At 45.5% G+C, this 25,702-nt stretch overlaps 1 protein-coding gene across 1 annotated transcript; it reads left to right on the forward strand.

The window, feature by feature from the left end:
* Nucleotides 1–4: 4 nt before the first annotated feature.
* Nucleotides 5–24,809, forward strand: CNOT10 (CCR4-NOT transcription complex subunit 10). The gene is made up of 19 exons (XM_026045520.1): nt 5–26; nt 3,548–3,642; nt 4,317–4,478; nt 4,852–5,002; nt 5,740–5,885; nt 6,370–6,456; nt 7,106–7,189; nt 8,175–8,292; nt 9,636–9,785; nt 10,944–11,146; nt 14,586–14,707; nt 15,221–15,397; nt 16,206–16,286; nt 21,485–21,598; nt 22,364–22,494; nt 22,733–22,768; nt 22,879–23,006; nt 23,965–24,040; nt 24,538–24,809. The coding sequence occupies exons 1-19, from the start codon at nt 5–7 to the stop codon at nt 24,690–24,692; spliced, it is 2,238 nt and encodes a 745-aa protein (XP_025901305.1). The 3' UTR covers nt 24,693–24,809.
* Nucleotides 24,810–25,702: the final 893 nt, after the last annotated feature.

Here is a 25,702-nt window from a genome sequence, read left to right on the forward strand (position 1 = left end):
GGACATGGCCGCGGACAAGGCCGCGGGTGAGTGCGCGCCCGCACGCACGCGCCGGGAAGGCCCGCCGCGCCGCGGCCCGCGCCGGGCGGAAGGAGACGCGGCCTGCGCGGCGCCGTCTCCTTCCGCCCGGGAAGTAGCGCCGCGAACGGTGGTGGCCCGCGGCGGGGAACGGGCAGGGGAGCCGAGCCGCTCTGCGCCGTTAGACGGCGGGATTTGCAGGAAAACGGCCGGGGCAGCCCCCAGTGAGCGCTGCCCGTTGGGCGCCGGAGGCCGCGCGGGCCCCGCAGCGCGGGCGGGAGGCGCGGGCCGTGCGGGGGAGCCGCAGGGGCCCCGAGCCCTGCCCTGGGGCCGGGCCCTGGCTCGAGCCCGCGCTGCCCGCCAGCACCCGCAGGGTGCAGCCTGCGCCCCCCGGGACATCCGCGGCAAAGGCAGCGCGTCTCTCGGAGACGTGCTCGCGGCTGGCCTGTCGCTCCCGTAACGAGCCTTGGAAGCCGCGCGCGAGGAGGCTCTGTACGACCCAGACCCTGCGGGAGACGGTGAGCGCGGGGACTTGGTTGCTGTACTAAGTTAGAGGAAAGTACCTGTCCCAATGAAGCAGACATGTTAGCCGTGCCGAGGCAGTCTGCGTATCCACGTGTTCGTGGCAGAATAAACTATAACTTCTGAGTGAAGAGTGTTTCCGAGTTATTGTACAGGGTTTAGTCTAGTACATAGAGCCCAGTGGCACAGTGCTCCGTAGAGAAGCGTGCTTTCTGTGCTACAATCTGTTATTTCTTCAGAAGGGTTGAATGAGTTTCATACACTTCAAAATTTTGTTGGTGTGAGACTCCTGTGATCAGCTCCTCTCTTTCCCAGGAAGAGATTGTCCCACTGCACCTACAGTTTGGAAAAATAATTCCAGAGATGATCTGGCACTCAACAACACAGTTTATACAAGGTGTAATTTAAAGGGCCTGGAAACGAGAGGGCTCAGGAAGAGCAATCTTTGGAGGCAGTGGGCAGGAGAGGGGCGATGGCAGCAGTCGCTGCCCCAGTGTCTGGCATGTGGGGATGCGGCTCCTCGTTGCAGCAGGCCGGAGAGGTGGGCACTGTCAGGCTCATGCTTGCCCTCGCAGAGTAGAGCCACATGCCCCAGAGAGGTTCTCCTGCCCACCTGATGCATCCTCTGCAGGAGGAGCACCCCCTGATGCAGAGAAGTGCCTGCTGACGCGGCGTTTCTGCTGCTCAGCCCCGCGTGGTGCGGCTTGCTAACCAAGAATATCATGTCCTGACTTCTTTTCTTTTACGTCAAACCCAATGCAGCAGCTCTGTCCAGAGCAAAATGTGAGCGGGTGATTTTTTTCATCTTTTCCCTCCCTCTGAATGTACTTTTTGCTCCTCACCACCTGCTCCTCAGCCTGAGGTGTTTTGTACCCTAGAGAGGTAGAAAACATGAAAAGTTTAAAACAAAGTGAACAACTCCATGTGTAGATACAATTTGTGCAGGTAAACTGAGTTGTGTCATTTGTAAATCACAGAATCGGCACCATTTCAAACGGTTTAACCAAAAATGGTGGGTGTAAACAGGAGCCTGTCAGTCGTGACTGGCCTGCCTTGCACTTGGTGGCCCACGTGCTCCCACGGGACTGCCAGAGGACCCCGGCTCCCAGTAGCTTGCTCTGTGCTTGCCAGTGAACCACGTACCCAGCGCGTTCTCTCTCAAGAAACACTGAAATAATGGTTTTATTTGCAGTCAAGCAGCTGAGCATACTTTCTCCCCGCAGCTGGTACGTGGTGTGGAAGGGTCATTTTGGCATCCTGGGCCAGCCTTGCTTCAGACAACTTTGTTTGTAAGGTGTCTCAGTGGCGACGCAGTAACAGCGGCAGCGGATCCTGGTGTAAACGAGTGTGGGAGAAATGTACTAGATTAGAGGGACCTTCAGCGCTTGGGCAGGTTTCAGACATGTTTGGGCAAAAGCATTAGAGAAAACCCAAACTTTTCTCCTTTCCTAAGGGAAAGGACTACGCTATAAACAGTGTAGTTTGTACTTCTCTTGCACTTCATTTTTGCTCTTTCTTGATAAGCTTCCAATTCAGACTTCGCTAGCATTTTGCTTAGTGAATCAGAACAGATGAAGTTTGCAGCTATAAAACTGACTTGTTGGGAGAAAGAGGAAGGGCTGTTTTTGCTTACAGTAGTCCCCAACTTCATTCTAGGAGACTTGCAGGCAAAGTGATGTCTGTCTGTGCACCTGTCGTCTCCTCAGCAATACTTCAACGCTCCGTGAGAGCCCTGACTCCATGGAGCATTGTGTGAACATGTTTTTTATTGCCTGTAGTGGTTTTCCAAAACTGCACCCCCCTGTTTCCATATAGGTGCATTCAGTGCCTTGTTAGGTGTTAAGGAACTCTTGTCTCGATGAAACTCAGAGATGCCTCTTGACCTGACTCAGTTACCAATATTCAGAGATTGATTCTCAGCTTCTGGCTTCACTGATATTTTTTTCTAGCATAATCTGAAATGTACATAATACATCTTTTGGCATGAAAGTATGAGAGCAAATGTACTTAATCAGCCTCATTCTGGGATTCCTTGAAGAAAGTTGGCTTTCTGTTTGGCCGCACAAACAGAAGATTTAAAGCGGGAATTAGGTCTGTTATGTGGGTCTTGATCAATGTCTTTTGTGTGGTCAGGTTTTATGGCACGTGCAGGTAGTTCGGCAAGGACCCCCTGCAGAGTGTTGAGTAACCCAGATTTTGTTGCAGTCCTGGTGAGTTAAGATTCCTTTGCAGTTTACTGGTTTAAGACTTGGGACTTTCAAACCTCAACCTTGCCAGCATCTCGATGCAGGATGCAGGTCCCAGCTGACCAGGTACCGTGCTTGTGCTCATGTGTTATAAGGCAGGTCCATGAAAGGGATCTCGCTGTCTTCTCAGCACCAAACACCAACTACAGATAGACATACTTTATTGCCAGCGTGGATGAGTCTTCTGAGGTTTGGTTGTTGTCTGTGTTTCCATCTGTACATTGTGCTTTTCTTAACATGAGAGCTGCTCAGCAGCAGGTGATCAAGAAACTGCTGGCAATGGGAATGTGTTTTGCTGCAGAGCTTGCAGGTGCATGTTTGGTTTGTTTGGAGTTTCGCATTAGATCCTTGGATTCTAGGAGAGAGAAGACTTTAAATGTGCAGAGTCTGGTCTTTACCACAAATTGGGGGGTGTGTGGGGAGAGGCAGCTCTTCCTGGTGTGTGATTGCAATTTAAAACAGAAGTTTAAAATGTTGCCAGTAAACTTGCAGGACTGTAGTTATTTATAGCCAGTACACTTAAAAGGTAATATTCAAGTTCCCTGGATAACTAGGATTGTTACATTTGCAGCTTATGGAGAGAAATGGGGGTATAGGATAATTTGCTGGGTATTAGTGTAGCGAGGAGGCAGCATTGCAGTAATGTGGAAGATGATTCTTTGTACTTCCGTGAGGATCTTGAGAAATGGAGGAAACTAAACATGTAAGCTGACTGTCTTTCATCACATTTGCAGGCTTTCTTGTTTCTCTCTGTTTTGCAGATCAAGGTTCTGAGAAACATGAAGGAGCAGGTACTTCTTCTGGGATTACTGATCAGGAAAAGGAGTTGTCAAGCAGTGCGTTACAAGCCTTTCAGGTAAGGAGCAGCCAGATTGTGAAGCTTCTTATTTATATAAGCTAGTTTAGCAGTTGTAGTAAATTGTAACAAATGGTAGTAAATTTTTTTTTTTTTAACATAGTTGTGAATGTATTAACAGGATATTAGGCCAAAACCAGTGGTCATTGTGTTATAAAGGCAGCACATGAATTTTCTGTGTGTGAATATGAGATCATTGAAGGGGACTGTTACACTGAGTGTGCAAGAGCACCTTCTAGTCTTGATTCTCAAAACGTATCAACCGCAACTGCTATATAATGAGGTAATTAACATTGACTGCTGACAGTATTTGACAGCTGAAAGAGTTTGGAGTCCTCTTTGCTTCTGCAGCAAAGACATTTGCTTTTAGTTCTGCATTCAGCAAACCAGAACAACACTGTTCATAGAATCCTCTGTTTATAACAGATTGCTCCATTTGTCTGTCTGCCATAGAATTCTTCCTGAAATTGGGTTTGGATCACAGCCTTTAGATTTACTTCTCTTACTTCATTACTAATGCACATGTATCTGTTTTTAGTTCACTTCCTGTTGATAGTTGTAGTACTACTTTGTTCTGTAAACTTACAGAAGATACTTTCATTATAACTTGTTAACATGTTAATTTAGACTTTGTATCTTCTAATGCCCCTTTCTGATATGTGTGCAATTTCCAGGCTGGGAATTACGATGCTTGTTTACAGCACCTGAATACCCTTCAAGACATAAACAAAGATGACTACAAGATAACTCTGAATACTGCTGTTGCAGAGTTCTGTAAAAGTAACCAGACTACAACAGACAACCTGAGACAGACTCTTAACCAGCTGAAGAACCAGGTACTGCAAACATACTGATGCTGTTTGATTCCAAATCTCTAAGTCTGTTTACTTGTGTAGGATACTGCTTGTATGTTTTTTAGTTACCGTTGAAATCAATCTAAGGATGATTTTTTTTCCAACATTTGCAACCATAGGAAAAATTGGCACTTTTAATAGAAAGATTATTAACTCAAAATAGTTTGTGGCATGATTTAAATCCTTTGCTGGGTTTATATTGAACAAAGCAAATGTTTATTAACTTATAACTAATGAATGGAATTCCTTTTTGACCTACCTCTAGACTAATTTCTACCTATAGGTTATTTTTTTAAAAAAAGATGTTTTTAAATGAAACAAGTGAGTGTTGTTTGTTTGTTTGTTTTTTGAAAAGGTTCACTCTGCTGTTGAAGAAATGGATGGTTTGGATGATGTTGAAAATAGCATGCTTTACTACAATCAGGCTGTTATTTTATATCACCTGCGGCAGTATACGGAAGCTATATCAGTTGGAGAGAAGCTCTATCAATTTATAGAACCTTTTGGTATGTAGTCTGAAATTTTGTTTGTATAAAAACTAAGGAAAGACGATTCATATTTTGCTTATTCTCATGCAAGTGTCTGCCTAATACTGTTCTAAAGCAATGGCTAAATTTAGAAATTAAGAATATGCTTTATACAGGGACTATGTTTAATTTGGTGTGATGGTACTTCAGAGGTGTTCAGCAGAAAAATATGATTCTGAAACAGGTATTTGTCAACATTCTATATTTATGAAAGTAGTATTTGAAAAGCGGTTAAGTGATCTAAATTTTGGTATTTTAAGTGATCATATAACTTCACAGCGAGTGGTAATAAATCAGTGGGCTTATCTTTTTAAACGCCTGTGTAAAGTTGCACATAATTGTGTGTGATCATATTTTGTTACTATTCTTCTGTCTTTTACGCGCTGTGGCACCCTGTGCTGTGATCTCCTTAAACAACTTCATAATCTTTGAGTTTTAGAAGTGACAGGACTGTTTACTGAAGCATGCTTGTTACTCCCAGCATAAATCCAATACATCTTGCTGTGTTTTTGTTTTGGTTTTTTTTTTGTAAAAAACTTTTTATTTTTTATTTCCTTTTTTACTCCTTTTTATTTTTTTACTCCTTTTTATTTTTATTTCCTTTTTATTTTTTTTTTTTGCTCATAATGTTGCGTAGACTTTTTCCTCTGCTTTGGTTGGATTTGGAAAGCTTAGTATTAAAGCTGCAAAATCATTGTTTTGCCTTCTTTATGCAGAAGAGAAGTTTGCCCAGGCTGTGTGCTTCTTGCTTGTAGACTTATACCTGTTAACTTACCAAGCTGAGAAAGCCTTGCATCTACTTGCTGTCTTAGAAAAAATGATTTCACAGGGCAACAATAACAGCAAGAATGGAAAAAATGAGGTAAGCTGAAAAACCTAGAAATATTTTGAAGTCTTTTTAGTGATATGCTTTAACTTGATTCAAAGTTACTCTTTTTACATAGCTCTGAATTATAAATCTACATTGCAGCTTAAATGTGAGCTAATTATATATGGCAGGAGTATATTACCTCTGTTGTACCCTCTCTGAACATATATTAGATAATTGTGCTGAAGAAAATCTTAGTGAGTGAGCCTGGAGTGTGCATAGTGTCTTCCCAGGTTAAGGAATTCCTAAAACATCTCAGTGCTGGAGTGATGCAGCGTAACACTAGTGTTTATGTAGGGAACTTCATTCTTTATAGATTGGTGTAGTCTTTCCTGGATTTTGATTATTCACTTCAAGTTGCAATATTTGATTGGTAGGTCCTCAATTGGACTGTTAGTTATTTTTCTTCCTCATAGTCTAAAAAAAAGAACTGTAGGTCAAATTTCAAAGGATGATTTGTTTGTTTGTTTTACTTCAGTCAGGTAACAATACAAATAAAGATTCCTCCAACCAGAAAGCTGAAAGTGGAGCTTTAATAGAAGCTGCCAAATCTAAGATACATCAGGTAGGTCTCTGCATGCGATTTATGTGAGAACATTAGTTCAATCTGTCTTAAAACCAAATGCAGCCTGCCTCCAGTATAGCTCAGCATGGATTGGGATATTGCCCGTTCTTCAATTCCGTTTTGTAAAACAGAACAAAAAAATGACTTAACTCTCTCTTTTGTAATATCCTTGTATAGGAGAAACTATCTGAAGATGAAAAAAAAATTAACTCCTTGCAGCTTATTATATTATAGGTAAATTGCATTTGGTTCTACTCCTACATACTACTTCTCCGACAGCTTAAATCAGCTGTTACAGGTTTTATATCATGTTACAAACCATGACATTTCTGATTTGTGGAAACATCCTTCTCTGTCAATCTTTCACTTATTGGTATTGTCAGATTAATAGGCAAATGTGTGGGGATAGGAAATTAGATTAAATGACTTTTGATTTTAGGTACAAGTAATTTGGGTTTGAATACAGAATTACTGTTGGTTGTTGCATGAAATGTTATATGAATAGAAGTCTTTTCTCTAGGTTATTAAAGAAAATGCAGCTATTTAACTCCTTTTAGCTGTGTGTGTAATTCTTTAACAAATTTGGCTGTGGTTTTATCTTAGAGCTGAACAGTTAGTTTTTATTTAACAGCTTTATTTTTTTCCTCAGTATAAGGTGAGAGCCTATATCCAGATGAAGTCCCTAAAAGCATGCAAAAGGGAGATCAAGTCTGTTATGAACACAGCTGGGAATGTAGGTATTCCTAAAGATACTGTTTTTATCATCTAGTTCTGTTTTCTTAAAACCAAGTTTTCTAACTGCAAAGAAGTGTTGTCTTGAGGATGTCTCAAGTGTGCTTTATATATTCAGTTGAGGTTGTCATCTTCTGTGAGTGTAAATAATAATTTCGTGTTTTTTTTTTTTTTGCAGTTGGACTGCAAGTTGCCCTTTACTGTTAATAATGTAAAAATAACAGTGATAACTCTACTAAGCAGAGCAAGCTTGCTTTAAAGTTTAAAAGTAACCACACTTTAATTTGTTAGAAATTTTATACTTTGAGAATTAAAATCTTCTGGTATAATTGGTGCTGAAAACCACTTGATGGAAGATTTATTTTAGGGTGCTCCTTTTTCTTTGTTTTTGTTGTTCAAGTCTCTTGGAGGCTTGCCTCTTGCTAGAAAGCAGTTTCTTTTCTTTGTATATAGGATTTCTCAATTCAGAATTACACCTACTATTCCAGATGTATCCTGTGTTAACTGAGGAGCAGGGAATGGGAGGAGAGCGCTTCCCTTTTGTTGACGTTTTCTCCAGCTGCTAATTTGGCAGAAATCCTTCTGGCTCATGAGGTCTCTGTGGGCAGACGAGGACGATCCCAGTCCAGGAGGAAGCCGTTGAACTCTGCAGGGAGGGAGGCGTGGGGAAGGGCGTGCTAGAAGACAGGTTGGAGAAAGATCTTACTAAGGAAAACAGGAGATCCTCTACAGTCAGCCATTGGCATGGCAGTTCTCTAGCATTTTAAAGCAATAACAAAAATAATTATGGTTTATGAAACTCTAGGGAGATGTGTTCATCGTGTGCTCAACAGAGAAATGCTGCTTCATGAAATGGTTTGGTCCTAAATGGTTTGGTCTATTTTTTAAAATGGTAACAGGGGCCAAGATGACTATGGAGTGATTTAATGCTAATGGTAGAAACATAAAGTAAGAGAAAATTTTTATTGTTATTTTCTCCATCACAGTCAGCTCCTTCTCTCTTTCTAAAGAGCAATTTTGAATATTTGAGGGGCAATTATCGGAAAGCGGTCAAACTTTTGAACAGTGCGAACATTGCTGAACATCCAGGCTTCATGAAAACAGGTAAAGTAAGAGAAAAACTTCGTCTGCAAGCATGTGAAAGTGTGGTGCAGAGAGAACTACTCATTGATATCAGTGTGATATCAGTGTAAACGTAATATCTGCAGGGCTTCTAGCTTGAGTTGGTAAAGCAAATAAAGAAATATAACCTAGATTTAGGCATGACATTTCAAGTTGACCCCAAAGAGGGTTATGGCAAGTGTAATGATTATGGGGAAGCTCAGTGCTCCATGAAATGCTGAGGCTCGCCTTCCCCTGTACACCCCTTGAATTTGTTTTCTCATGCAGCAGGTGTGTGTGTGGTAGGGGTTATATTTTTGTATGCTCTGATGTAAAAACTTGTAGTTGACCGTGGTTGACTAAAAATATCAGTGGAAAAATACTGATACATCTAGAGGGAAAGCTGTGTCTTGGGTTAGTAGAGAGCTAAGCTTTCTAAAATTACACTGGAAAGCTGCTGAATTCCTTCAGTTGCTCATTGCTTACAACTTTGGAGATAGTTCTCTTGGATTTCATCTGCTGTGAGAAGTTTTTATCTAACAGCCACAGGTGCAAGGTCTGTAACTAGATGATGGCAGCTGTAGAATTTGCTCTGGGAATATCACAAGCCTGAGTAAATATTTTAAGAAATTTCTGTGTTTTACAGATTAGTCTCTGATTTAAAAAATATTCAAGGTATTTGCCATAATGCCAGTTGTGCTGTATTTTGAAACCGCTTTTAGAGTGTTCTGTAACTTATCTCTCTGATAATATTTTATGCTTAAAAAGTCCTCTTTAGAAGAAAGTGCTCACAGTTACCTTTATACAGTATATTTAAGGAGGAGAATGCATTTTCAGTCTCAAGGCTCATTGTTTCCTGCTTGTATGCCTGGATTTGCTTATTTTGTAAAACTTAAGTAGCTAATTTAAGATCTTCCTTTTTAAGGAATTTTCCTCTTAATTTTCTTTTTACAAGAGTCATCTGTTATAGAACTGGAAGCGTTTGCAGATGAAACACTACAGAATATTCTAGGTGAATTTACTTCAACTTGTAGTCTACCCAGTTCACGTTGTAACATCATGGCTCTTCTGGTGTATGGTGCTTAAGAGCTGAAAATCTCTGGCTGCTTACCTACTAAGTCATTTCAAGTGAACTGTCCAAGAGAAATAGATAAATATACAGAAATGTAGATTTTTAAAATATTTATAAGACAGTAGCTTCATAATCTTTGATTATTTTGCTGAAGAAGATATTTAATCAGATGCGGTAATATGCTAGCCTGTGGGAGAATGGAGGGGGTGTTTTGTAGGTTCAATGGCACTTTTCTGATTCAGTTTTTGCAAATGGTCTTTTGCTGCTCTTTCAGGTGAATGCTTAAGGTGCATGTTCTGGAACAATCTTGGCTGCATCCACTTTGCTATGGGAAAGCACAACTTAGGAATTTTTTACTTCAAAAAAGCTTTGCAAGAAAACGACAATGCGTGTGCACAGCTAGGAACGGGTAGCTCAGACCCAGGTAAGAGTTTGAAAGAGGTGAGAAGAGCTGGTGGAAGAGGGATTGGCAAATCAGTAAAACAGATGACATAAGTTTACAGGAATTACTGGGAAAAACCCTGTTCCAGTTGCTTGCAGAACAGGATGAAGAGGATGGGGACTCTGTGTGTAACTTGGTTTCAGTGCATAGTTGTTCTGAAAAACAGATGATGATAAAATGTTTCCCTTTTGCTCCCTCTGGTGTGCTATGGGCTGGAGCAATTATTTCTGTCTTGTTTATAACCTATGATTGTTGGTCGGGGAGATCTAACCAAAAGAAAGTTTCTAAGACCTGTCAATATGCCATTAAAGACATTATTTACAGTCCTGTTTACAGTAGATAGAATCACCAGATCAGGAATCTTGAGGGACCCGTTAAACCTGGATGTAGAAAATTTCATGAAAGGATTTGTTAAGTTAGTATTTGGAAGATTATATATTATAAAAACCTTTCTTACTGAACAATTCACAGACTTGCAAGGTAGAAGTTTACCCACTGTTTAGTTATCCATGTGTTACCTGGTTTTATCCATCTATTTTTGTCCTTAGATATAGTCAAATATGAGAAAATAAGCATTATAAAATGTTTTCTTCCTTTGTTTAGTAATACTTTTTTTTTTTGCCCCCAAGTAAGGGATTTCATGATGGACTGATAATTTGCTCACTTTTCATTTTCTTTAAAATCCAGTTCCTATCAGACTACTTTGATTTTGCAGTTTCCCAACCCACCCTGCTCTTGCAGTGCAATCTTAGATACTGATGAAAAGACAAAAGATGTTTCATACTTAATAACAGAAAACAAAAACAAACAAAAAACCCGTTTTCTTATAAGCTTTATAAGAGTAACGAAGATTTGATTTCATAAGAGTAACAAAGATATGATTTCAATTCCAGATTCACAGTATAGTATTTACAACACTTAGCTTGACTGGAATGGCACACAAGTAGTTAGTATTTAGTTAACTTTTATGAATGATATGATGAATTTGTCTTGGATCAGCTTGGGTATAGAAGGAATGTGTTTACAGAGGGAAGCTCCTGAATTTCTGTAAAGAAAGGAAGGGTTGTGTAGTTTGGGGATGTATTCTGTTTTCAGCCCTCCTGAGCTGCATTGCAAAAACTATCTGTTCTTTCTCCACAGGTAAAAAGTTTTCAGGCAGACCGATGTGCACACTGCTGACTAACAAACGCTATGAGCTGCTCTACAACTGTGGAATACAGCTCCTGCATATTGGGAGGCCCTTAGCTGCCTTCGAGTGCTTGATAGAGGCAGTCCAAGTTTATCACTCAAACCCTCGTCTCTGGCTGCGAATAGCAGAATGCTGCATTGCTGCCAATAAAGGGGTAAGTAGATTTGGAAACTCCTTTTGTGGATACCACGGTGGCTTTGAAATACGTGTGATAGCAAAGGAGAAGAAAATAATACCTTGAGTTGATTGCTGTATTTTATAGACCTGGTGCTGCCACACCGCTGTGTAAGTCCAGATTAATTATTTGTGCGTGTGTGTGTCTGTTTAATTGGAAGCTCCAACAGAGGTGGAAGAAAAACACTGTCTCTTTGTTCCATAGAAATAGTGACTTGAAGCCCAGTGCTTAATCGCCTTTTCTAAGATCAGAAGAATTTGAGGGGCTATTCTAAAGATTAGCATGAGATAAAACAAAAGCACGTAAGTGGCTATTACAGCTCTTCCTCTAAGTTACAGGGTGGTGTGTTTGGTTTTTTTTTTTTTTTGCTGGAGAGACTGGTTTAATGATGATTTTTCTTTAACCATTTACCATCACTCCCTTTAGGCTATTTGAATGAGTAGTCCTAAGCTAGTTTTAAGCAAGTCAGATTTCTCCAAATCATCTGAGAATGTAATTTGATATAATTTTAAGAAGATACCATTTGGAGACAAACATGTGTTATTCTCTAATGAGACTCTACCTATTAACAAGGAGCAACATGTTCTTTTTCTACAGAGAGTAGTATTTACTTAATAGGTCCGATAATGTTGTTATATTTTATTTATGGGTATTTAATAATTTCTTGGCTTCCCACACTTATTTTCAGTACGCAACAAAGTTCTGTGATGAATGAAACTTGAATGAGATCTCTGCCTTGTACTAAGTTCTATTCTTCCAAGCATTTCTGTTACTGGACTGCAGAAATAGTGAGATGAGATTGGGTATTAGTTAAGTTGGTCCCAAACTCCAAGGAAGGAAAATTTTTGTGGCTGCACTTGCAGGTTAATGTTCTCTTGAAGGTCTCGTGCACAGCAACAGCTGTGGTAGCTTTGGTTGCTGCTGCTGTTCTGACAAGGAAGGGTTTTTTTCTTCTTTCTTGGAAAATATTTGACTTGAAGCACCTTAAATTTTTATGTTTAGTCTCCAGGAACTGCATTACAGCTTCGGAGATGATGAGCTTGTTGAAATGCAGCATAATGGGGGAAAGCTTATGCCTATCGAGCAGAGAGCCATCGTATGTAGCTTAAGGCCAGGTGTTCGGGTGTAAGGTGTGACTGAAAATGTTCTGTTACTGTTCAAGCACTCATTCACATTAACTTCTTAGCTTGAGTTTTATTCAGTAATGGTTCAGTTAAAGTTTCTGTGATGTGCAAGTCGTACAATCTTCTCATTTAATTTTGTCTACACCAAATAACCATCCAAATTCAGTTATGGCTTCATTTTATACGACCGGATATGAATAACAAGATTCAGTCTGATTGCCACTGAGATCTTCTCCCATGTTCTTCCTTCTCTTCATGCAGCCAAGTCTGTCAGCTGGGCTTGCATTATTTCTCCGCTCTGTTGCTGCATGGAGGAGGAGAGGGAATGGCCTGTAGTGTGCCCAGCCTAAAAGGGGTAGGGGCTGAGGAAGAAGCTCTTCCTCACATGCCCTTGGATGCAGGCGCAACAACACCATCCATAACTACGTGCTCCCTTGTGCTTTTCTCCACAGTTTGCTTGTCTCGGTGCACAGGAGGGGTGGGATTAAATGACCCAAAAGCCATATTCACTCCATTTTTCTTCCAGATTCAGTTTTCCCTCTGAGTGACTCCCATGCATTTATTTACTGCACACTCCTAAAAAAGACAGAATTCACAGTTCTTAGGGTTTTCAGTGATGTTCATTATTTGGGGGAGGGGGTCTGTGCGTTGCAGAGATGTTAAGCTGTTCCTAACAGCGCTGTGGATGAGGATTGCTGTTGGCCCTGCTTTGCAGACGACTCGTGGAAGCTTTAACAAAATGCACTGACTTTGGTTGTGCAGTTTGTTGCCTGTTGGCTCATAGATCTGGGTGCTTAGTTTTGTAGACCAGAGTGAAGGTATGGAGAGCAGCTTTCTTCCTGCCCACTTTGCATTTTTTTGGTGTATAGTCCACTGATCATCAAGTGTGTGGTAATAAAGGATACACAACTGATCATATCTACTGAGAAGCTGGATATGGGAGGTTGTTTAGCATATGGCTTGTGATAAAAGAGCTGGGATCCTCTTCTCAAAGTCCGTGTTAAACAGTCTGGGAAAGAGAAGGACCAACCTCATGGACATGATGTCAGGGTCGTATAACCTATCTTGCTTTAAACTGTAGCCATAATATTGGTGATCGTGGAAACCAAGGAGCTGCAGTTTGGAATTTCCAAATTTTGTAATCCTAAAAGGGGAGGGAAAAGAAGAATACTGTAGATATTAAAAGACATTTGACTTGTTCTTTAAGTTAAACATAAATTTACAACTTGACAAATGAGGTCTTAAAATCAATAAGGTGTTTAATTTCACCTTGCAACTCAATTTGCTGTAATACTTCTATATGTCTAAATATGGATTATTTTTTGTGTCCTGGACCTCATATAGGAAAGTAATTTCACTGAAATAAATTTTCACCCGCTATAGTGTTTTAGTGTATAAAATATATAGATGGGATTCCATTTCTGCAGGATTTTTGAATTATTTTCTGCAAAATATATGCTTTATATCCAAGCTTATTGTATGTGTGTGTCTTATTTTGTCAGTTAATGTCATTATTGTGTCTTCTATTGTATTTTTCCCAATAGATTGTGATCTAGAAAGTGATACCTATTTAACATATAAAAATACATACCTCTTGATTTTTGCCTTACAACTGTGACTTTCTTCCACTGCCTTTGCCTGCAAAGAATGTTGCTAAGGTCACTTTTGCCAAAAATTAGGGCAAAAATGATACATATGGTGTGGAAATGATTCATGGGACTGATAGTGGTTTTTAAGTTTGTTTGGCTTCCAGGTTATCTACGTACCAAAAGTATCTTGTTGATAACCTAGGGTAACGTTGAGTATGTTGCAGTTTGTTCTGCTGGGAATGGTTTGAGCAGCTTTTCAGAGTGGTTTGAATGCTGTATAAGAATGGGGGAAGATGCTGAGTTACGAGGCCAGTTCTGAATACTATCTGGCTGATCATCCAGTATCTCCTTAGATATCCTAGCAATTCTGCAGTGTAAGACTCATTTCATTGTTTTTTCTGCTTTGGAACAGGAGAAACTAGGTCAGTGGGCTATCAGACAAGCTCTCAGAAATAATCTGTGACTTATGGCACACAGTGGACCTGTGGTTAAAATCCCTTGGCAATGCAAAGACAATAGAAGGTGCTTCATGCTCTTCATGGTACCTAAGAGCTAAACCAGTACCTATATTAACTATTAATTCTTACACTTTAGCTGGTTTCAAAGTGTTCTTCCAACTTCACAGTAATTTTGTCAATCTCTCATTCTGCTGCTTTACATTTTAATTCTCCTTTTCTTTTGTTTTCTTTTTCTTTTTTATTTGAGACATCAGAACAAGAAACTAAAGGTCTTCCCAGCAAAAAGGGAATAGTGCAATCTATAGTAGGCCAAGGCTACCACCGTAAGATAGTCCTCGCATCCCAGTCCATACAGAACGTTGTTTATAAGTAAGTATGTTTTCCCTGGGACTGTTTGATTCATTAGCACTGACTTGTTAAGGATGTATATCTGGAATCTTATATCATGGAAAAAACATGTCATGGGAAAAACTCTGTTTTGTTTTTTTTCTTGTAGTACAGATGCCTGTTAAAATGCTTGGTGACTTTATTTAAACATCATTTAGATGTCTCCTTGATCTTGGCCAGCAGAGGGCTTACCTGTGTATTCATTGGAACTTGAGTGCCATTGAAACTTCAAATTGATTCTCAGAAATAAGAGTTTCAGAGAATTATAGTTCTCTTCACATTTAAAAATACATTTCCAGATATCCATCCCAAAAAAGTAGGGGAGGAATCTAATTGTTCATCTGTAAGTGTTGAAGAAATGAAGTTAGGAAAAAAAATCAAGTAGTTCTCAGGTAGCTGAATCTACCCATTCTACAGGTCTTTCTGGAGATCTGCTTTTGTTATTTACCTTGGTAGGATTGTTACTCACCTGTGAACTTCTGTGTCTCTTTGCAGCGACGGGCAGTCCTCGGCAATTCCTGTAGCCAGTATGGAATTTGCAGCCATTTGTCTACGAAATGCCTTGCTCTTGCTGCCGGAAGATCAGCAGGAGCCCAAGCAGGAAAACGGGTCTAAAGCTAGTAATCAGCTGGGGGGAAGTGCAGAAAACAGTGAAAGCAGTGAAGCCTGCAGGTAAACGCAATAGGATCGTTTGAATTGTGGATAAACTTCTTTTTCCTTTAGTAACTAGACTGGGAGTCTGAGTCTGCTACCTACCCTGTGTGGCCAGCAGAAAAAGTAAAGGATGCAAAGGTTGTCTCAGCAGTGAGGTGGCATCCAAGGAAATGGTTAAACTGGTTGCTGCTGTGCTTATTTAAGGAGAAAAGAAAATATTAAATTGATCTATCCCGTTAATACAAGGGAGATCGCTTTAATACATGAGACAGTGAACCTCATTTTTTCACTGGCTCTACTTGTCTGTGCTGTGGATTTGTTTTTATAGCAAAGCTTTTTTTTTTAAATGAAGATAACAAAATGTGTATCTTGAAGTCTACAGGAAGCTATAGCACAGTGTGGGTTAGATGCATCTTTGTACTTCATTGCTAAGAAGTCTAGGGAGAGCAGCTACTTTCCTGGTTTCCGTGCAGGAAGGGAGGCTGTACTCTGCAGGTACAGAGAGTTCAGTATCTCCTGAATTTTAAGCACTTTTCCTACATGAAACTCTTCAGAAATAGCCTAAGGCCATGAGAAGTAGAAGATTGTTTGCTGGGAAGCATTTAACTGACAAACCAATGTCCCCCTTTTTCCCTCTCAAATAGAATGGTTAGGACAAGGGCATTAGCTTCAGTTTTTACATAGCTTCAGTTCCCTGTTTCTCAATAGAGTTTTTGCTGCCCTTTTAAATAAATTAATACTGATGGTTATTACACTGAGGTTTTTTTTTAAATTAAGTCTTCATAGTTGCTTCTTGTAACTAACATTATTATTATTATTATTCTAGCAATAAAAGTCATGAAGGGGATAAATTCATTGCAGCTCCACCTTCTTCGCCTTTGAAGAAACAGGAATTAGAAAATTTAAGGCAAGTAAATAATATGTGTAAAAGCAAATGACTCTCTCAAAGTGTGCTATGAATTTCGGAGTCATTGCTCCCTTCCTGTTCCTTAATGGGTGGTACTTCCAAAGCAGTAGTTGTTAATCTAAGGATAAGTTATTTTTTGCATGTACGTGCTCTGCTTTCTCTAGCCTTTGAATTAGAAGTAGAAATTTCTCAGAATTTTACTTCTCGTGGTAGATGAGTCTGTGTTTGGTCCCACTCTCACACAGAAAATAGAGAATCAAAAGCTGGTGTTTTTTGCATTACTTAGAACTGCCACAATATTAAAAAAAAAGAAAAAAAGAAGTATGCCTACCACTGAAAGTTGAGACAACTAGAACCTATTAAAAATAATCTCATTGATGACTATTTTTTCCGCTTTACTGTGTCTCTTAAGGTAGGATTTCTAAAACCTTGTCTAGACTAGGATTTAAATATGGTGTTAGCATCTGTGCCAGGGCAGGGAGATGGGTATGTGTGGGAGGGGATTGGGGGGTGTGGGGGGGGTTTGTTTGTTTGATTTTTCTTTGTCTCTTCCCCTTCTCTCTCCCTCCCTGGTAGTTCTCCCTTGGACAAGGGACATATTCTTTAACAATTCCTTCTCCATCTCTATCCATATTTATCCCCTTATTTTCTTCCTTCTCACCAGCCTTTCGTGGACTAAGAGTTTTATTAACTGTTGTTGTGAATTCTTCATGTGTTCCTCAGATATTAAGATAATAAATGCTCTAGAAAAGCTACAGTGCCGTCTTAGCTAGCGAATAGGAAGTGATGGCAGCTTTTAGTTCTGCCTTGCAGGGGTTTAGTGGTCAGTGTAGTTGTGTGTGTATGAAGTGGGAGAGCACACAAGCTGTGCTCCCTTTGTGCTGTCTCAGCAATTCTCACTTGTGATTTTGCATTTTGAGAGAGAACCTTAGAGTAAGAAAGTCTGCCGTGAGTATGTTACGGTATGTGAGTATGTTGTGGGGTTTCTTTTCCTCACCTAATAGGTTCAATCTAATTTACCCGAGTCTCATTAGTTTGTTATTGATTCATTAATTTTAATCATCAGGGGAAAAAAAAGTCTGTTGATCTCAAAAAACATAAGTTACTGTGGAGTCTTCACAGTTGTTGCGTTGTTCTTGGCTTGCTGCATAGATGACTAAAACCAGGTCTAAAACAAATGTGAGGGTGACAGCAGATGGTGGGGCACTGAGCATGGCCTAAAATACCTTGGTGAGCACGGAACAAGGTACCTTGTGCTGCAGCTTGGTTGTGCCTCTGAACTTAAGCCTTCTCAGCAGCATGTAATGCAAACGTCTGCTCTGTTGCTCGGTTTCTTAAACTCTTAATTCCACACAAAAGGCATAATTTCTTCTAGAGCAGCTCGTGTGGAGCAATGATGTCAAAATAGAAACAGTCCTTTCAGCAGGCCGCTCTTGTGCCTGAAACAAGTTGTGGTTTTCATAGAAGAAAAGGAAAAATTGCATAATTGCCTCTGTCCTGGTGCTTGGATTGGCTACCAGGTACCAGGTAGCAAATGATAAAACGTGTCTCTATGCAATGTCCTTCTCCTGGTCCCAGAGCTCCTTGTTCAGCCGTCTCAGTGCTCCCAGCAGAACAGCCCCCTGTATCCAAGCGAGCATCGTGGTGCCTGGAACCTCCTTCCTTCTCTGCAGCAGGATTGTCCCTTGCTGGCAGTGCTGATGGTTTCGGGTGGCTGCCAGCCCGTTGCAAACCTCTGTTACTGTAAAACTGGCACCTCTTGCAAAAGAAATCTGCCTTGAGCTTCCAGTTTGGACAAAGCACACAATAATTTCCCACATAAACTCTGTTCCAGCCAAAGCCCAGGTAACCTGCATTTTATAATGACCAGCTTAACCTTTACTTTGTGCCAATGCGGGTAGCAGATTGACTTGTTTTCTAGTAAGGGCAGCTGAGCAGGAATCAGATCAATGAGGAGATTTTTTTTCTGGGATCCTGACAATTTCTTTGGAAGTGGTGCAGAAGTCCGGTCCCCGAAGTGGAAGGCATTGGGTTAAAACCAGCAGGGGTTGTTTTTTTCTGGTTGTTGAAATGTGGTTGCCACATGTCAAAATTACATGGTGTCATGTTGTGGGTTTTTTTTTTTAAGTATGTAATCTTTTCTTTCACAATTGGCTATTGTTATCTACTGATGAAACCTGACAACGTGTCAGGAAAAACTTGTCAGTTTAGTGAGAATTACACTGCTTCTGGTAAAGAGCATCGTGAAAGGAAAGGAAAAACATGGATTTCTGTTTTGCAGTACTTGCTTTGACCAGTGCTTAAGTCCACAGGACACGGCATCCCCGGAGAATGATTTCAGTGAAGCTGTGTCTAGGTTTCTGTACACATAGCTATGGAAAACAATATTTGCTAGGCTCAAATGTGTGGGCATTTTCTCCAACCTTGCTCACTGTAGAGCTAAGTGAGACGGAAACTCTTACCCAGACAGGCAAAATGAAGAGAAATTTCTGAGTATTGACAAGGATTATCCTGAGGATAAACGTCTGCAATTCAGATCTTTATCCTAGTGCCAGCCACTGGACTAACATCTCTCTTGATGCCAGTACTGGCGTGGGGAATTTAAATGCTCTTTTAAAATGTTATTGTACAGCTGTGGGGGGTAGGGAGCGTCGAAGACGGCAGATTTCACCCTGTCCCCGGTGGTTCTTGGGAATAACCTTTCCATCCCGGCGGGCTGTGTCCGGCCGCGCAGCGCGCCTGTTCGCACCGCGCCAGCGCCGCAGCGGAAGGAGGGCAGCCAGATCATCCCTCCCTGCTCCTCCTTCCTCCTCCTCCTGCTCCAGCCTCATCCTCCTCCAGCTCCCCTTGCATGCGGCTGAGGTTCCCGTGCCAAAGGCTCCCTCTGCCACCCTCTGCTTCGGGATATTTGTAGTGTGCGGGCCTGTATCCAGCCAGGGAGAGCTTATAAGCTTGGTACCAGCTGCTGTGCTGAAGTAGCAATTCTGAATTTATTTGGCTTACAAATGGTCTGAACCAAATGATTTAGAAATGCTGTCCTTGGTATCTCTTTGGTGATGAATTCCAAGGAACTGCCTTTGCCCTGGTTAGCCAGTTCCCCGTGGATTAAGCTAATTCCAATGTCTAGTTTAGGTTCTGCAAACTTGCAGTCAGCGTGGGCTGACAGCTCCCATTGCCTGGACCTGTACAAGAGGTGGAGTGACATAATCTGGCAGTTAAAAAAAACATTTTTCTTTTTCCTAGGGCAAAGGCAGTTGTATTTAGGGACCGTCGGGGCTCAGTAATGCTGGAAGTCTCCCGTGCTCAAAGGCGACCTGTGGCGTTTTGTCGGAATCCCGATGGGAGCGAAAGGCTCGTTTGTCTTTCCCCTTGTGGAGCGATTCTTCTGCTCGGCTTCCCTGTCACATCGGCTGAGCGTCGGGAGCGCCGCTCCGCGCGTCGGGAAGCGGGAGCCCTCTCCGCTTCCTTGGCTCCCGGGCCCGGAGCCTCTGGAGACATCTCGGCTCCCGGAGGGCAGGAGCGGCCTGCGGTTCCGCTGCGATCTTCTCTGATTCTTGGGGGAACACAAAGTCCGAAAGAGGCTTTGGAAAAGCTGTGGTGAATGGAAGGCAAACGCGGACTTACAGGGCAGCGTGACCCATCCCTGCGGGCCTGGCCTGTCCGTAAGGTGTTTAGCTGAGGAAACTTGGGATCTCTGCCTGTCCAGAAGTCGCAGTTCCTGGAGGTGGAGAAGAAGGGAGGCTGCTTGGGAGCAAGCAGGCCCTTACCCTGATTTTCCTTCTTTTTCCCTTTTTCCTGCCCCCTCCCCGCGGCCCCTCGGAAGGGCTTCATGCCCAGGCTGGGCAGGGGCCGCCCTCCTCCCGCCGCGTCTCCGCAGGCTGTTGTGTGTGCCCAGATCCGATGTGACAAGTGGGCTCCCAGTGCGGGATTAAAGCGCCCGCCTCCTGGGAACGGGGAGAAAGGCTCCGCAGGCCCCGCCGCGCACGGCACGGCACGGCGCGGGAGCCGCGGCCCTCGCGCGGAGGGAAGAGGGACGATGCGTCCCGAGTGGGATGGAGGTTTGGAGGGGCAGGATGGGGGGTCCTTAGCAGAGCTGCCTGGGCTCCGGCCTTGGGGAACGCACGGAAGGGCGGGAGAGCCGCGGGTGCTGCCGGGCGGCGCCGTCCCCCCGGGCACAAACACTGCGGAGACGTCGTCGTCGCGCAGCGTGTCCCGCCGCACCGAGCGGTCGCGTCCGGCATCCAGGACCCCCCGACACCCGGAGCGGGGCCGGAGCCGCAGCCGGAGCCTCCGCCGAGCGGGAGCGGCGCTGGGAGCAGCTCCGGAGGGGAAGGGCCCCTGTGGCGGGATGCTCCTCTGTCCCGCGCCAGCCGCCGGAATTACTCCTGCAGGGAGTTGCTCCTGCGTGGCGTGCTGCGGGTGTCTCCTAGTTCGGAACGGGGATCGCCGAGGGAAGGACTGCTCCTCTCTTTTATAGATTTATCGTTTATTGCTTTAGCACCTAAGTGTCTTTAATTTTCCCCAGACCACAGTGGAATTGTGTGCCTGAGTTTCTGGACTGTTGCTGAGGAATCGAGATCTTTGCATTTTATTCCAACAAAAAACTGCATTTTGTTCAGTGGCTGCTTTTAGAGTGAATGCAAATGTGTGTGTTAAACCCACTGGGATTTGGGAGTTTTTTGCCTGTTTGTTGTTGCTGGCTCATGGAGCTAGTTCAAGGGGAGCTGCTTGCCTGGCTCCCCCCTGAGGGGCGTAATAGTTCAGGAATACAAAATACTTCCTTATTGGAGTGTAAGATAACTTCAGGGAGAGCTGAATGTTCACAGAGTGATGCCATATGACAGTTTACATGGATATGTAAACATGGATATTCCTTCCGTGTAGTTAACATGTTAACGTGGGTGTTATTTCCACTTACTCAACATCTTAAAATGCTGTTCGTCTTATATATGAGGTTATTGCTTGCATTCTTCCTAAATCAAGTCTGAAATGTTGCTGTGTGGAAACGAACTCGAGGCTTTGAGGTGGTCTGAGTCCCAGCAAGGGGCCGCGGAGGGAGCGGCTTGTGTGCTTCCGTGCCGTCGGTCCGGCTGTGCCTGGAATTCCTGGGCACGTGTTAACGAGCAGAGCAGCGCTGGGAGCGCCCCCGGCTTCCTGGATAACGTGGCTGCTTGTCCCTGTTCCCGCTCCTGCTGCAGGTGCTCCATGCTGGCCTGCAGCGCCTACGTGGCCCTGGCCTTGGGCGACAACCTCCTGGCGCTGAACCACGCCGAGAAGCTGCTCCAGCAGCCCAAGGTGTCCGGCTCCCTCAAGTAAGTGGAGGCGCCCGCGCTCCTCCGCAGCCCTGGCTCTGCCGCCGGCGCCGCTGGATCCGCCGGAGCCCCGTGGGACGCGGCAGCCCCGCGGCTCAGGCCGCTGCGGGCAGCCGGGATCCCGGCGGCGGCTGCACCTTTGCTCTTGGGTTTCCCTCCTCCGTCCTCATCTGGAGCCTTAGGTTTTCGGGAGGACGCTCAAAGCTCGTCCAGCTTCCGCCCAGCAGATCTCAGAGATCTCTCAAAAGGCCCCAAAGGGACCTTTGCTCCCGTTCTTTGGGCCTTGTTTGTGCGTTCCCATCTTGGGTCATGCACTGGGACAGCCTCGGGGAGGGTTTCGTGGCAGTAGTGGTGGCTTCCAAAGCAAATTCAGTACAGAGGGCTAGCAAAAACACGTGCTTATTGCTCTGCACTGGCTGCATGTGCTCTGGAATGACCCAGGATGACCAGTTTCCTTGACTGCCACGCTGAAGAGGGCTGCAGGGATCACCTTTCTGCACAGTCGTTGTGTGCAGGCTCCAGAGACGCTCAGAAGGCAGCAGCACATCCTGGAAGGCTGCATCAGGGCCGTGTATGTCCCTTGTCCCACCAAGGTGTCCCGCAGATCCCGTGTCCGAGGGGCTGCCCGTGTCGCTGGGCGCAGCTCTGGCAGAACTCGGGTCTAGCGGGAGCAGGGGGCAGCGCCAGAGGGGGCGGCGCCGGGCGCATCCCAGGGCTCCCATCGCAGCTTGGGAACGGGCGCTGACGCGTGTCCCGGCCCTGCAGGTTCCTGGGGCACCTCTACGCCGCGGAAGCTCTCATCTCCCTGGACCGGATCTCGGACGCCATCACCCACCTGAACCCCGAGAACGTCACCGACGTTTCCCTGGGCATCTCCTCCAACGAGCAAGACCAAGGTCGGGAAGCCACTCTCCTTTGCAGCCGCCTGTGCTGCACCTGCCTTCCTGCTCCTCCTCTGGTCAAATATAATGATTTTAAAGAAAACTGGAGAACAACAGATAGATTCTCCTCCTTCCTCACCAGAGCCTGAAGGGAGAATCAAATCTGTACCCGCTGTCCTGACGCTGTAATGTTTGTGATGGGTGTCACCCAGGGAAGCTCACGGAGCCTTGTTCTGCTTTGCCTGTTTTTCAGGGTCGGACAAAGGAGAAAACGAGGCCATGGAGTCCTGTGAGTAGCGGCCGCGCAGAGCGCCGCGCCGTGCGGCTCGGGCCGAGCGCCCGGAGCCTCCTGCTTCCCCTTCCCTTCCCTTGCCATCCCTTGCCGTTTGTCGCCCGCAGCCGGGAAGCCGGCGCCGCAGTGCTACCCCAGCTCCGTCTCGGCCGCGCGCACCGTGATGCTCTTCAACCTGGGAAGCGCCTACTGCCTGCGCAGCGAGTACGACAAGGCGCGCAAGTGCCTGCAGCAGGTAGCCCTGCGCGGGGCTGCTCCCGCTGCCCGAGCGGCGCCCTTGCTCGCCTGCCTGCCCCACAGCCTGCGGCGGTGATCCCGGAGGTCCCTGTGTGTTGGGGGGCGGCTCTGGAAGGCTTGAGCGAGCTTGTCTCTGACCCGTGGTCCCAGCTGAAGCTGGTACCTGCAGGGCTGTGAGGATAAGCTGCAGCAGGTCGCGTCCTGGATGCCTGCAGGTGTTTAGTGACCCTTGCGTGAGAGGTGCCCCAAAGCTTCCAGAACTTGTTTTTGTCCTTTTTTATTTTCCCCCCCCCGTGGACTGGGGTACAGGAGTGCCTTTGGAGTCCAGTTTTCCTAGTTCTTGCACTCCTGTAGCTCCTGGGTTGGCCGCGACCAGGCTGGGTCCCAGTAGGACCTGCTGAGATGGGCTCTGTCAGGAGCTGCGAGCCCCACACCGAGTCCAGGGCTGTTAAAGCTCCAAGTGCCGGATGCCCAGGAGGACGGAGACCGAGCAGGTGTCCCTGCAAGGTGCAAGTGGATGGGCCAGAGCGGCTGCCAGTTATTGGGCTTGTTAACGAAGTGGTTTCTCCTGGTACAGACACGTGAGCAGCTGCACCATCAGCTTCATGTACCTTCATGTTTCTACAAGTCCAACATCCCCCCGTAGCAAATCATCATCTTCGACTTTTGGGGGTTTTTTTTTCTTTTTTTCCTTTTTTTGCTGTTGCCTGATCCTTGTCAAGTTTGAATCCTGACCTTTGGAGCAGGAGAGGTTTCACTTGCCTGTCCTCTGCCCAGCAACCTGCCCTGGAAGCACTAAGGAATTCCTAAGGAAGGAATCTTCCTGAGTTTACTAATTCCTTCCCTTTCTCCCTGCCCTGATGATGGTAACAGTTGTGTCCAGGGGCCCTCTCCATAACGAGGACGTTTGTGTCTCAAGGGCCTGTCCTCCCCATCGCCTTCTTCCTTCTCTGTAGGCGGCTTCACTGATCCATCCCAAGGAGATCCCTCCGGAGGCGATTCTGCTGGCCGTGTACCTGGAGCTGCAGAACGGTAAGGAACTCGCTTTGTCCCAGTGTTATGAAACATTAATACGTGCAAGCTGCTCTGTTCAATGTAACTTCTGGCACTTTTGATACCAAAGACTTTTTTTAAAAAGTTTACAACTGATCTTCATAGGGGAAAACATTAGAACAAAGTCTTGGGTTTTGAAAGGCACCCTAGAGCTGATCTGGGGTTTCTGAGGCGGAGGGTTGCGTTGCCCCTCGCGGCTGTTCACGCGGGGCCCCTGTTTTGTCCGGCCTCGCTGTGCGGCAGGGATTTGCGCCCGCTGGGATTCCCAGGGCTCCCCAGGCCCTAGGGGAGGCACGGGAGCACTTGCTACCCCGTTCCCTAGGGCTTCTGTACGAGGCCCTCGGCCGCAGCCGGTGCCGGATGGTTCCTGCGGCCGAGCCTGGGCAGTGCCGCCCGGCGCAGCCCTCGCCCGGCCCCGACTGTCCGGGCACAGGCAGGGAATGCGCGGGATCAGCCGCTGCCTCCTCGTCCCGCAGGGAACACGCAGCTGGCCCTGCAGATCATCAAGCGGAACCAGCTCCTGCCCTCGGTGAAGCCGCTCTCGGAGCTGCGCAAGAAGCCGGTGTTCCAGCCCGTCCACTCCATGCAGCCCCTGCCCATGCCGCCCTTCACCACGGTGCAGAGGAAGTGAGGCTGGAAGGGAGGCCTCGCCTTTTGTATATTTTTTTAACGTAGGACACCTGGATACCAGGATTGCTGGAGTGTGTTCGTTTGTGTAAATTTTTAATAAAACACTTGAACAAAAGGGCATGCGCGGAGGTGAGTGCAGAAGTTGTTTGGGAAGGAGAAGGGGCGCGTGGGGGCTGTGGCGCTGCCCCCCGTGCAGCCTGGGCCCTTCCCGGGCCACCTTGGGCCCTTCTGGCCCTTCTCAGACTTTGCTGCTCGTTGGCTGAGCGTGGGGCTGGCCCCATATCTGCAGCTCTGCCCGGGGCTGCGCCCCAGCCCTGCTGGGAGTATCGGCCCCCTCACCCTGTCACGGGGACCGGGGTCCTGTGAGGAGCTGAACTAACTCCCTGCCCCAGGAGAAGAAGAGGTTTATGAACCAGGCTCCAAGTTGCAGGTTTCTGGCCTGCGTCTTCCTCTTGCAGTCGAGTAACGGAGCAACATGCCGCTTGGACCAGATTAAAAACACCCCCCGCCACCACTTCCCGTGCTCTGTACTGCAGAGGTGCTACCCTTCGCTTTGCTGAGGCCCTAACCGCCCCCCAGCCCCTGGCACAGGCGCCTTGAGGCCTTTCACCTCTCGGCGCATGAGCGCGGCTGCCCCTGCCGCCCTCCTGCCAGCAGTTGTGCCCAGGGCCCTGCTGCTGCTGGGGGCTTGGGCGCTGCTCGCGCTGGCCGTGGGCAGCGGGGAGACATTCCTGCTGGCTTCCAGCACCCAGAGGTGGGAGGGATCAGGATCTATACAGTTTCCTTTCTGAAAGAAAGGGGCAGGGAGCTGATACAGTGGGGCAGGGAGCTGATACAGCGCAAGTCAAAAGCAGAGTGACTGGTGAAATGCAAAACGGCGCAGGAGCCGCTTGTTGTGTGGTCTGGGCTCTGAATAGGGAAGATTCCTCTGCCTCCCTCCAGCCCCCCAGGAATGTGGGGCATTCACATGCAAAAAGGGGCCCTGCCTCCCCCACCAGCAGCGCCTGCAGC

This window comes from Nothoprocta perdicaria, unplaced genomic scaffold, assembly GCF_003342845.1.
Source record: "Nothoprocta perdicaria isolate Ctin4 unplaced genomic scaffold, notPer1 scaffold_40, whole genome shotgun sequence".
NCBI classification, from domain to species: domain Eukaryota; kingdom Metazoa; phylum Chordata; class Aves; order Tinamiformes; family Tinamidae; genus Nothoprocta; species Nothoprocta perdicaria.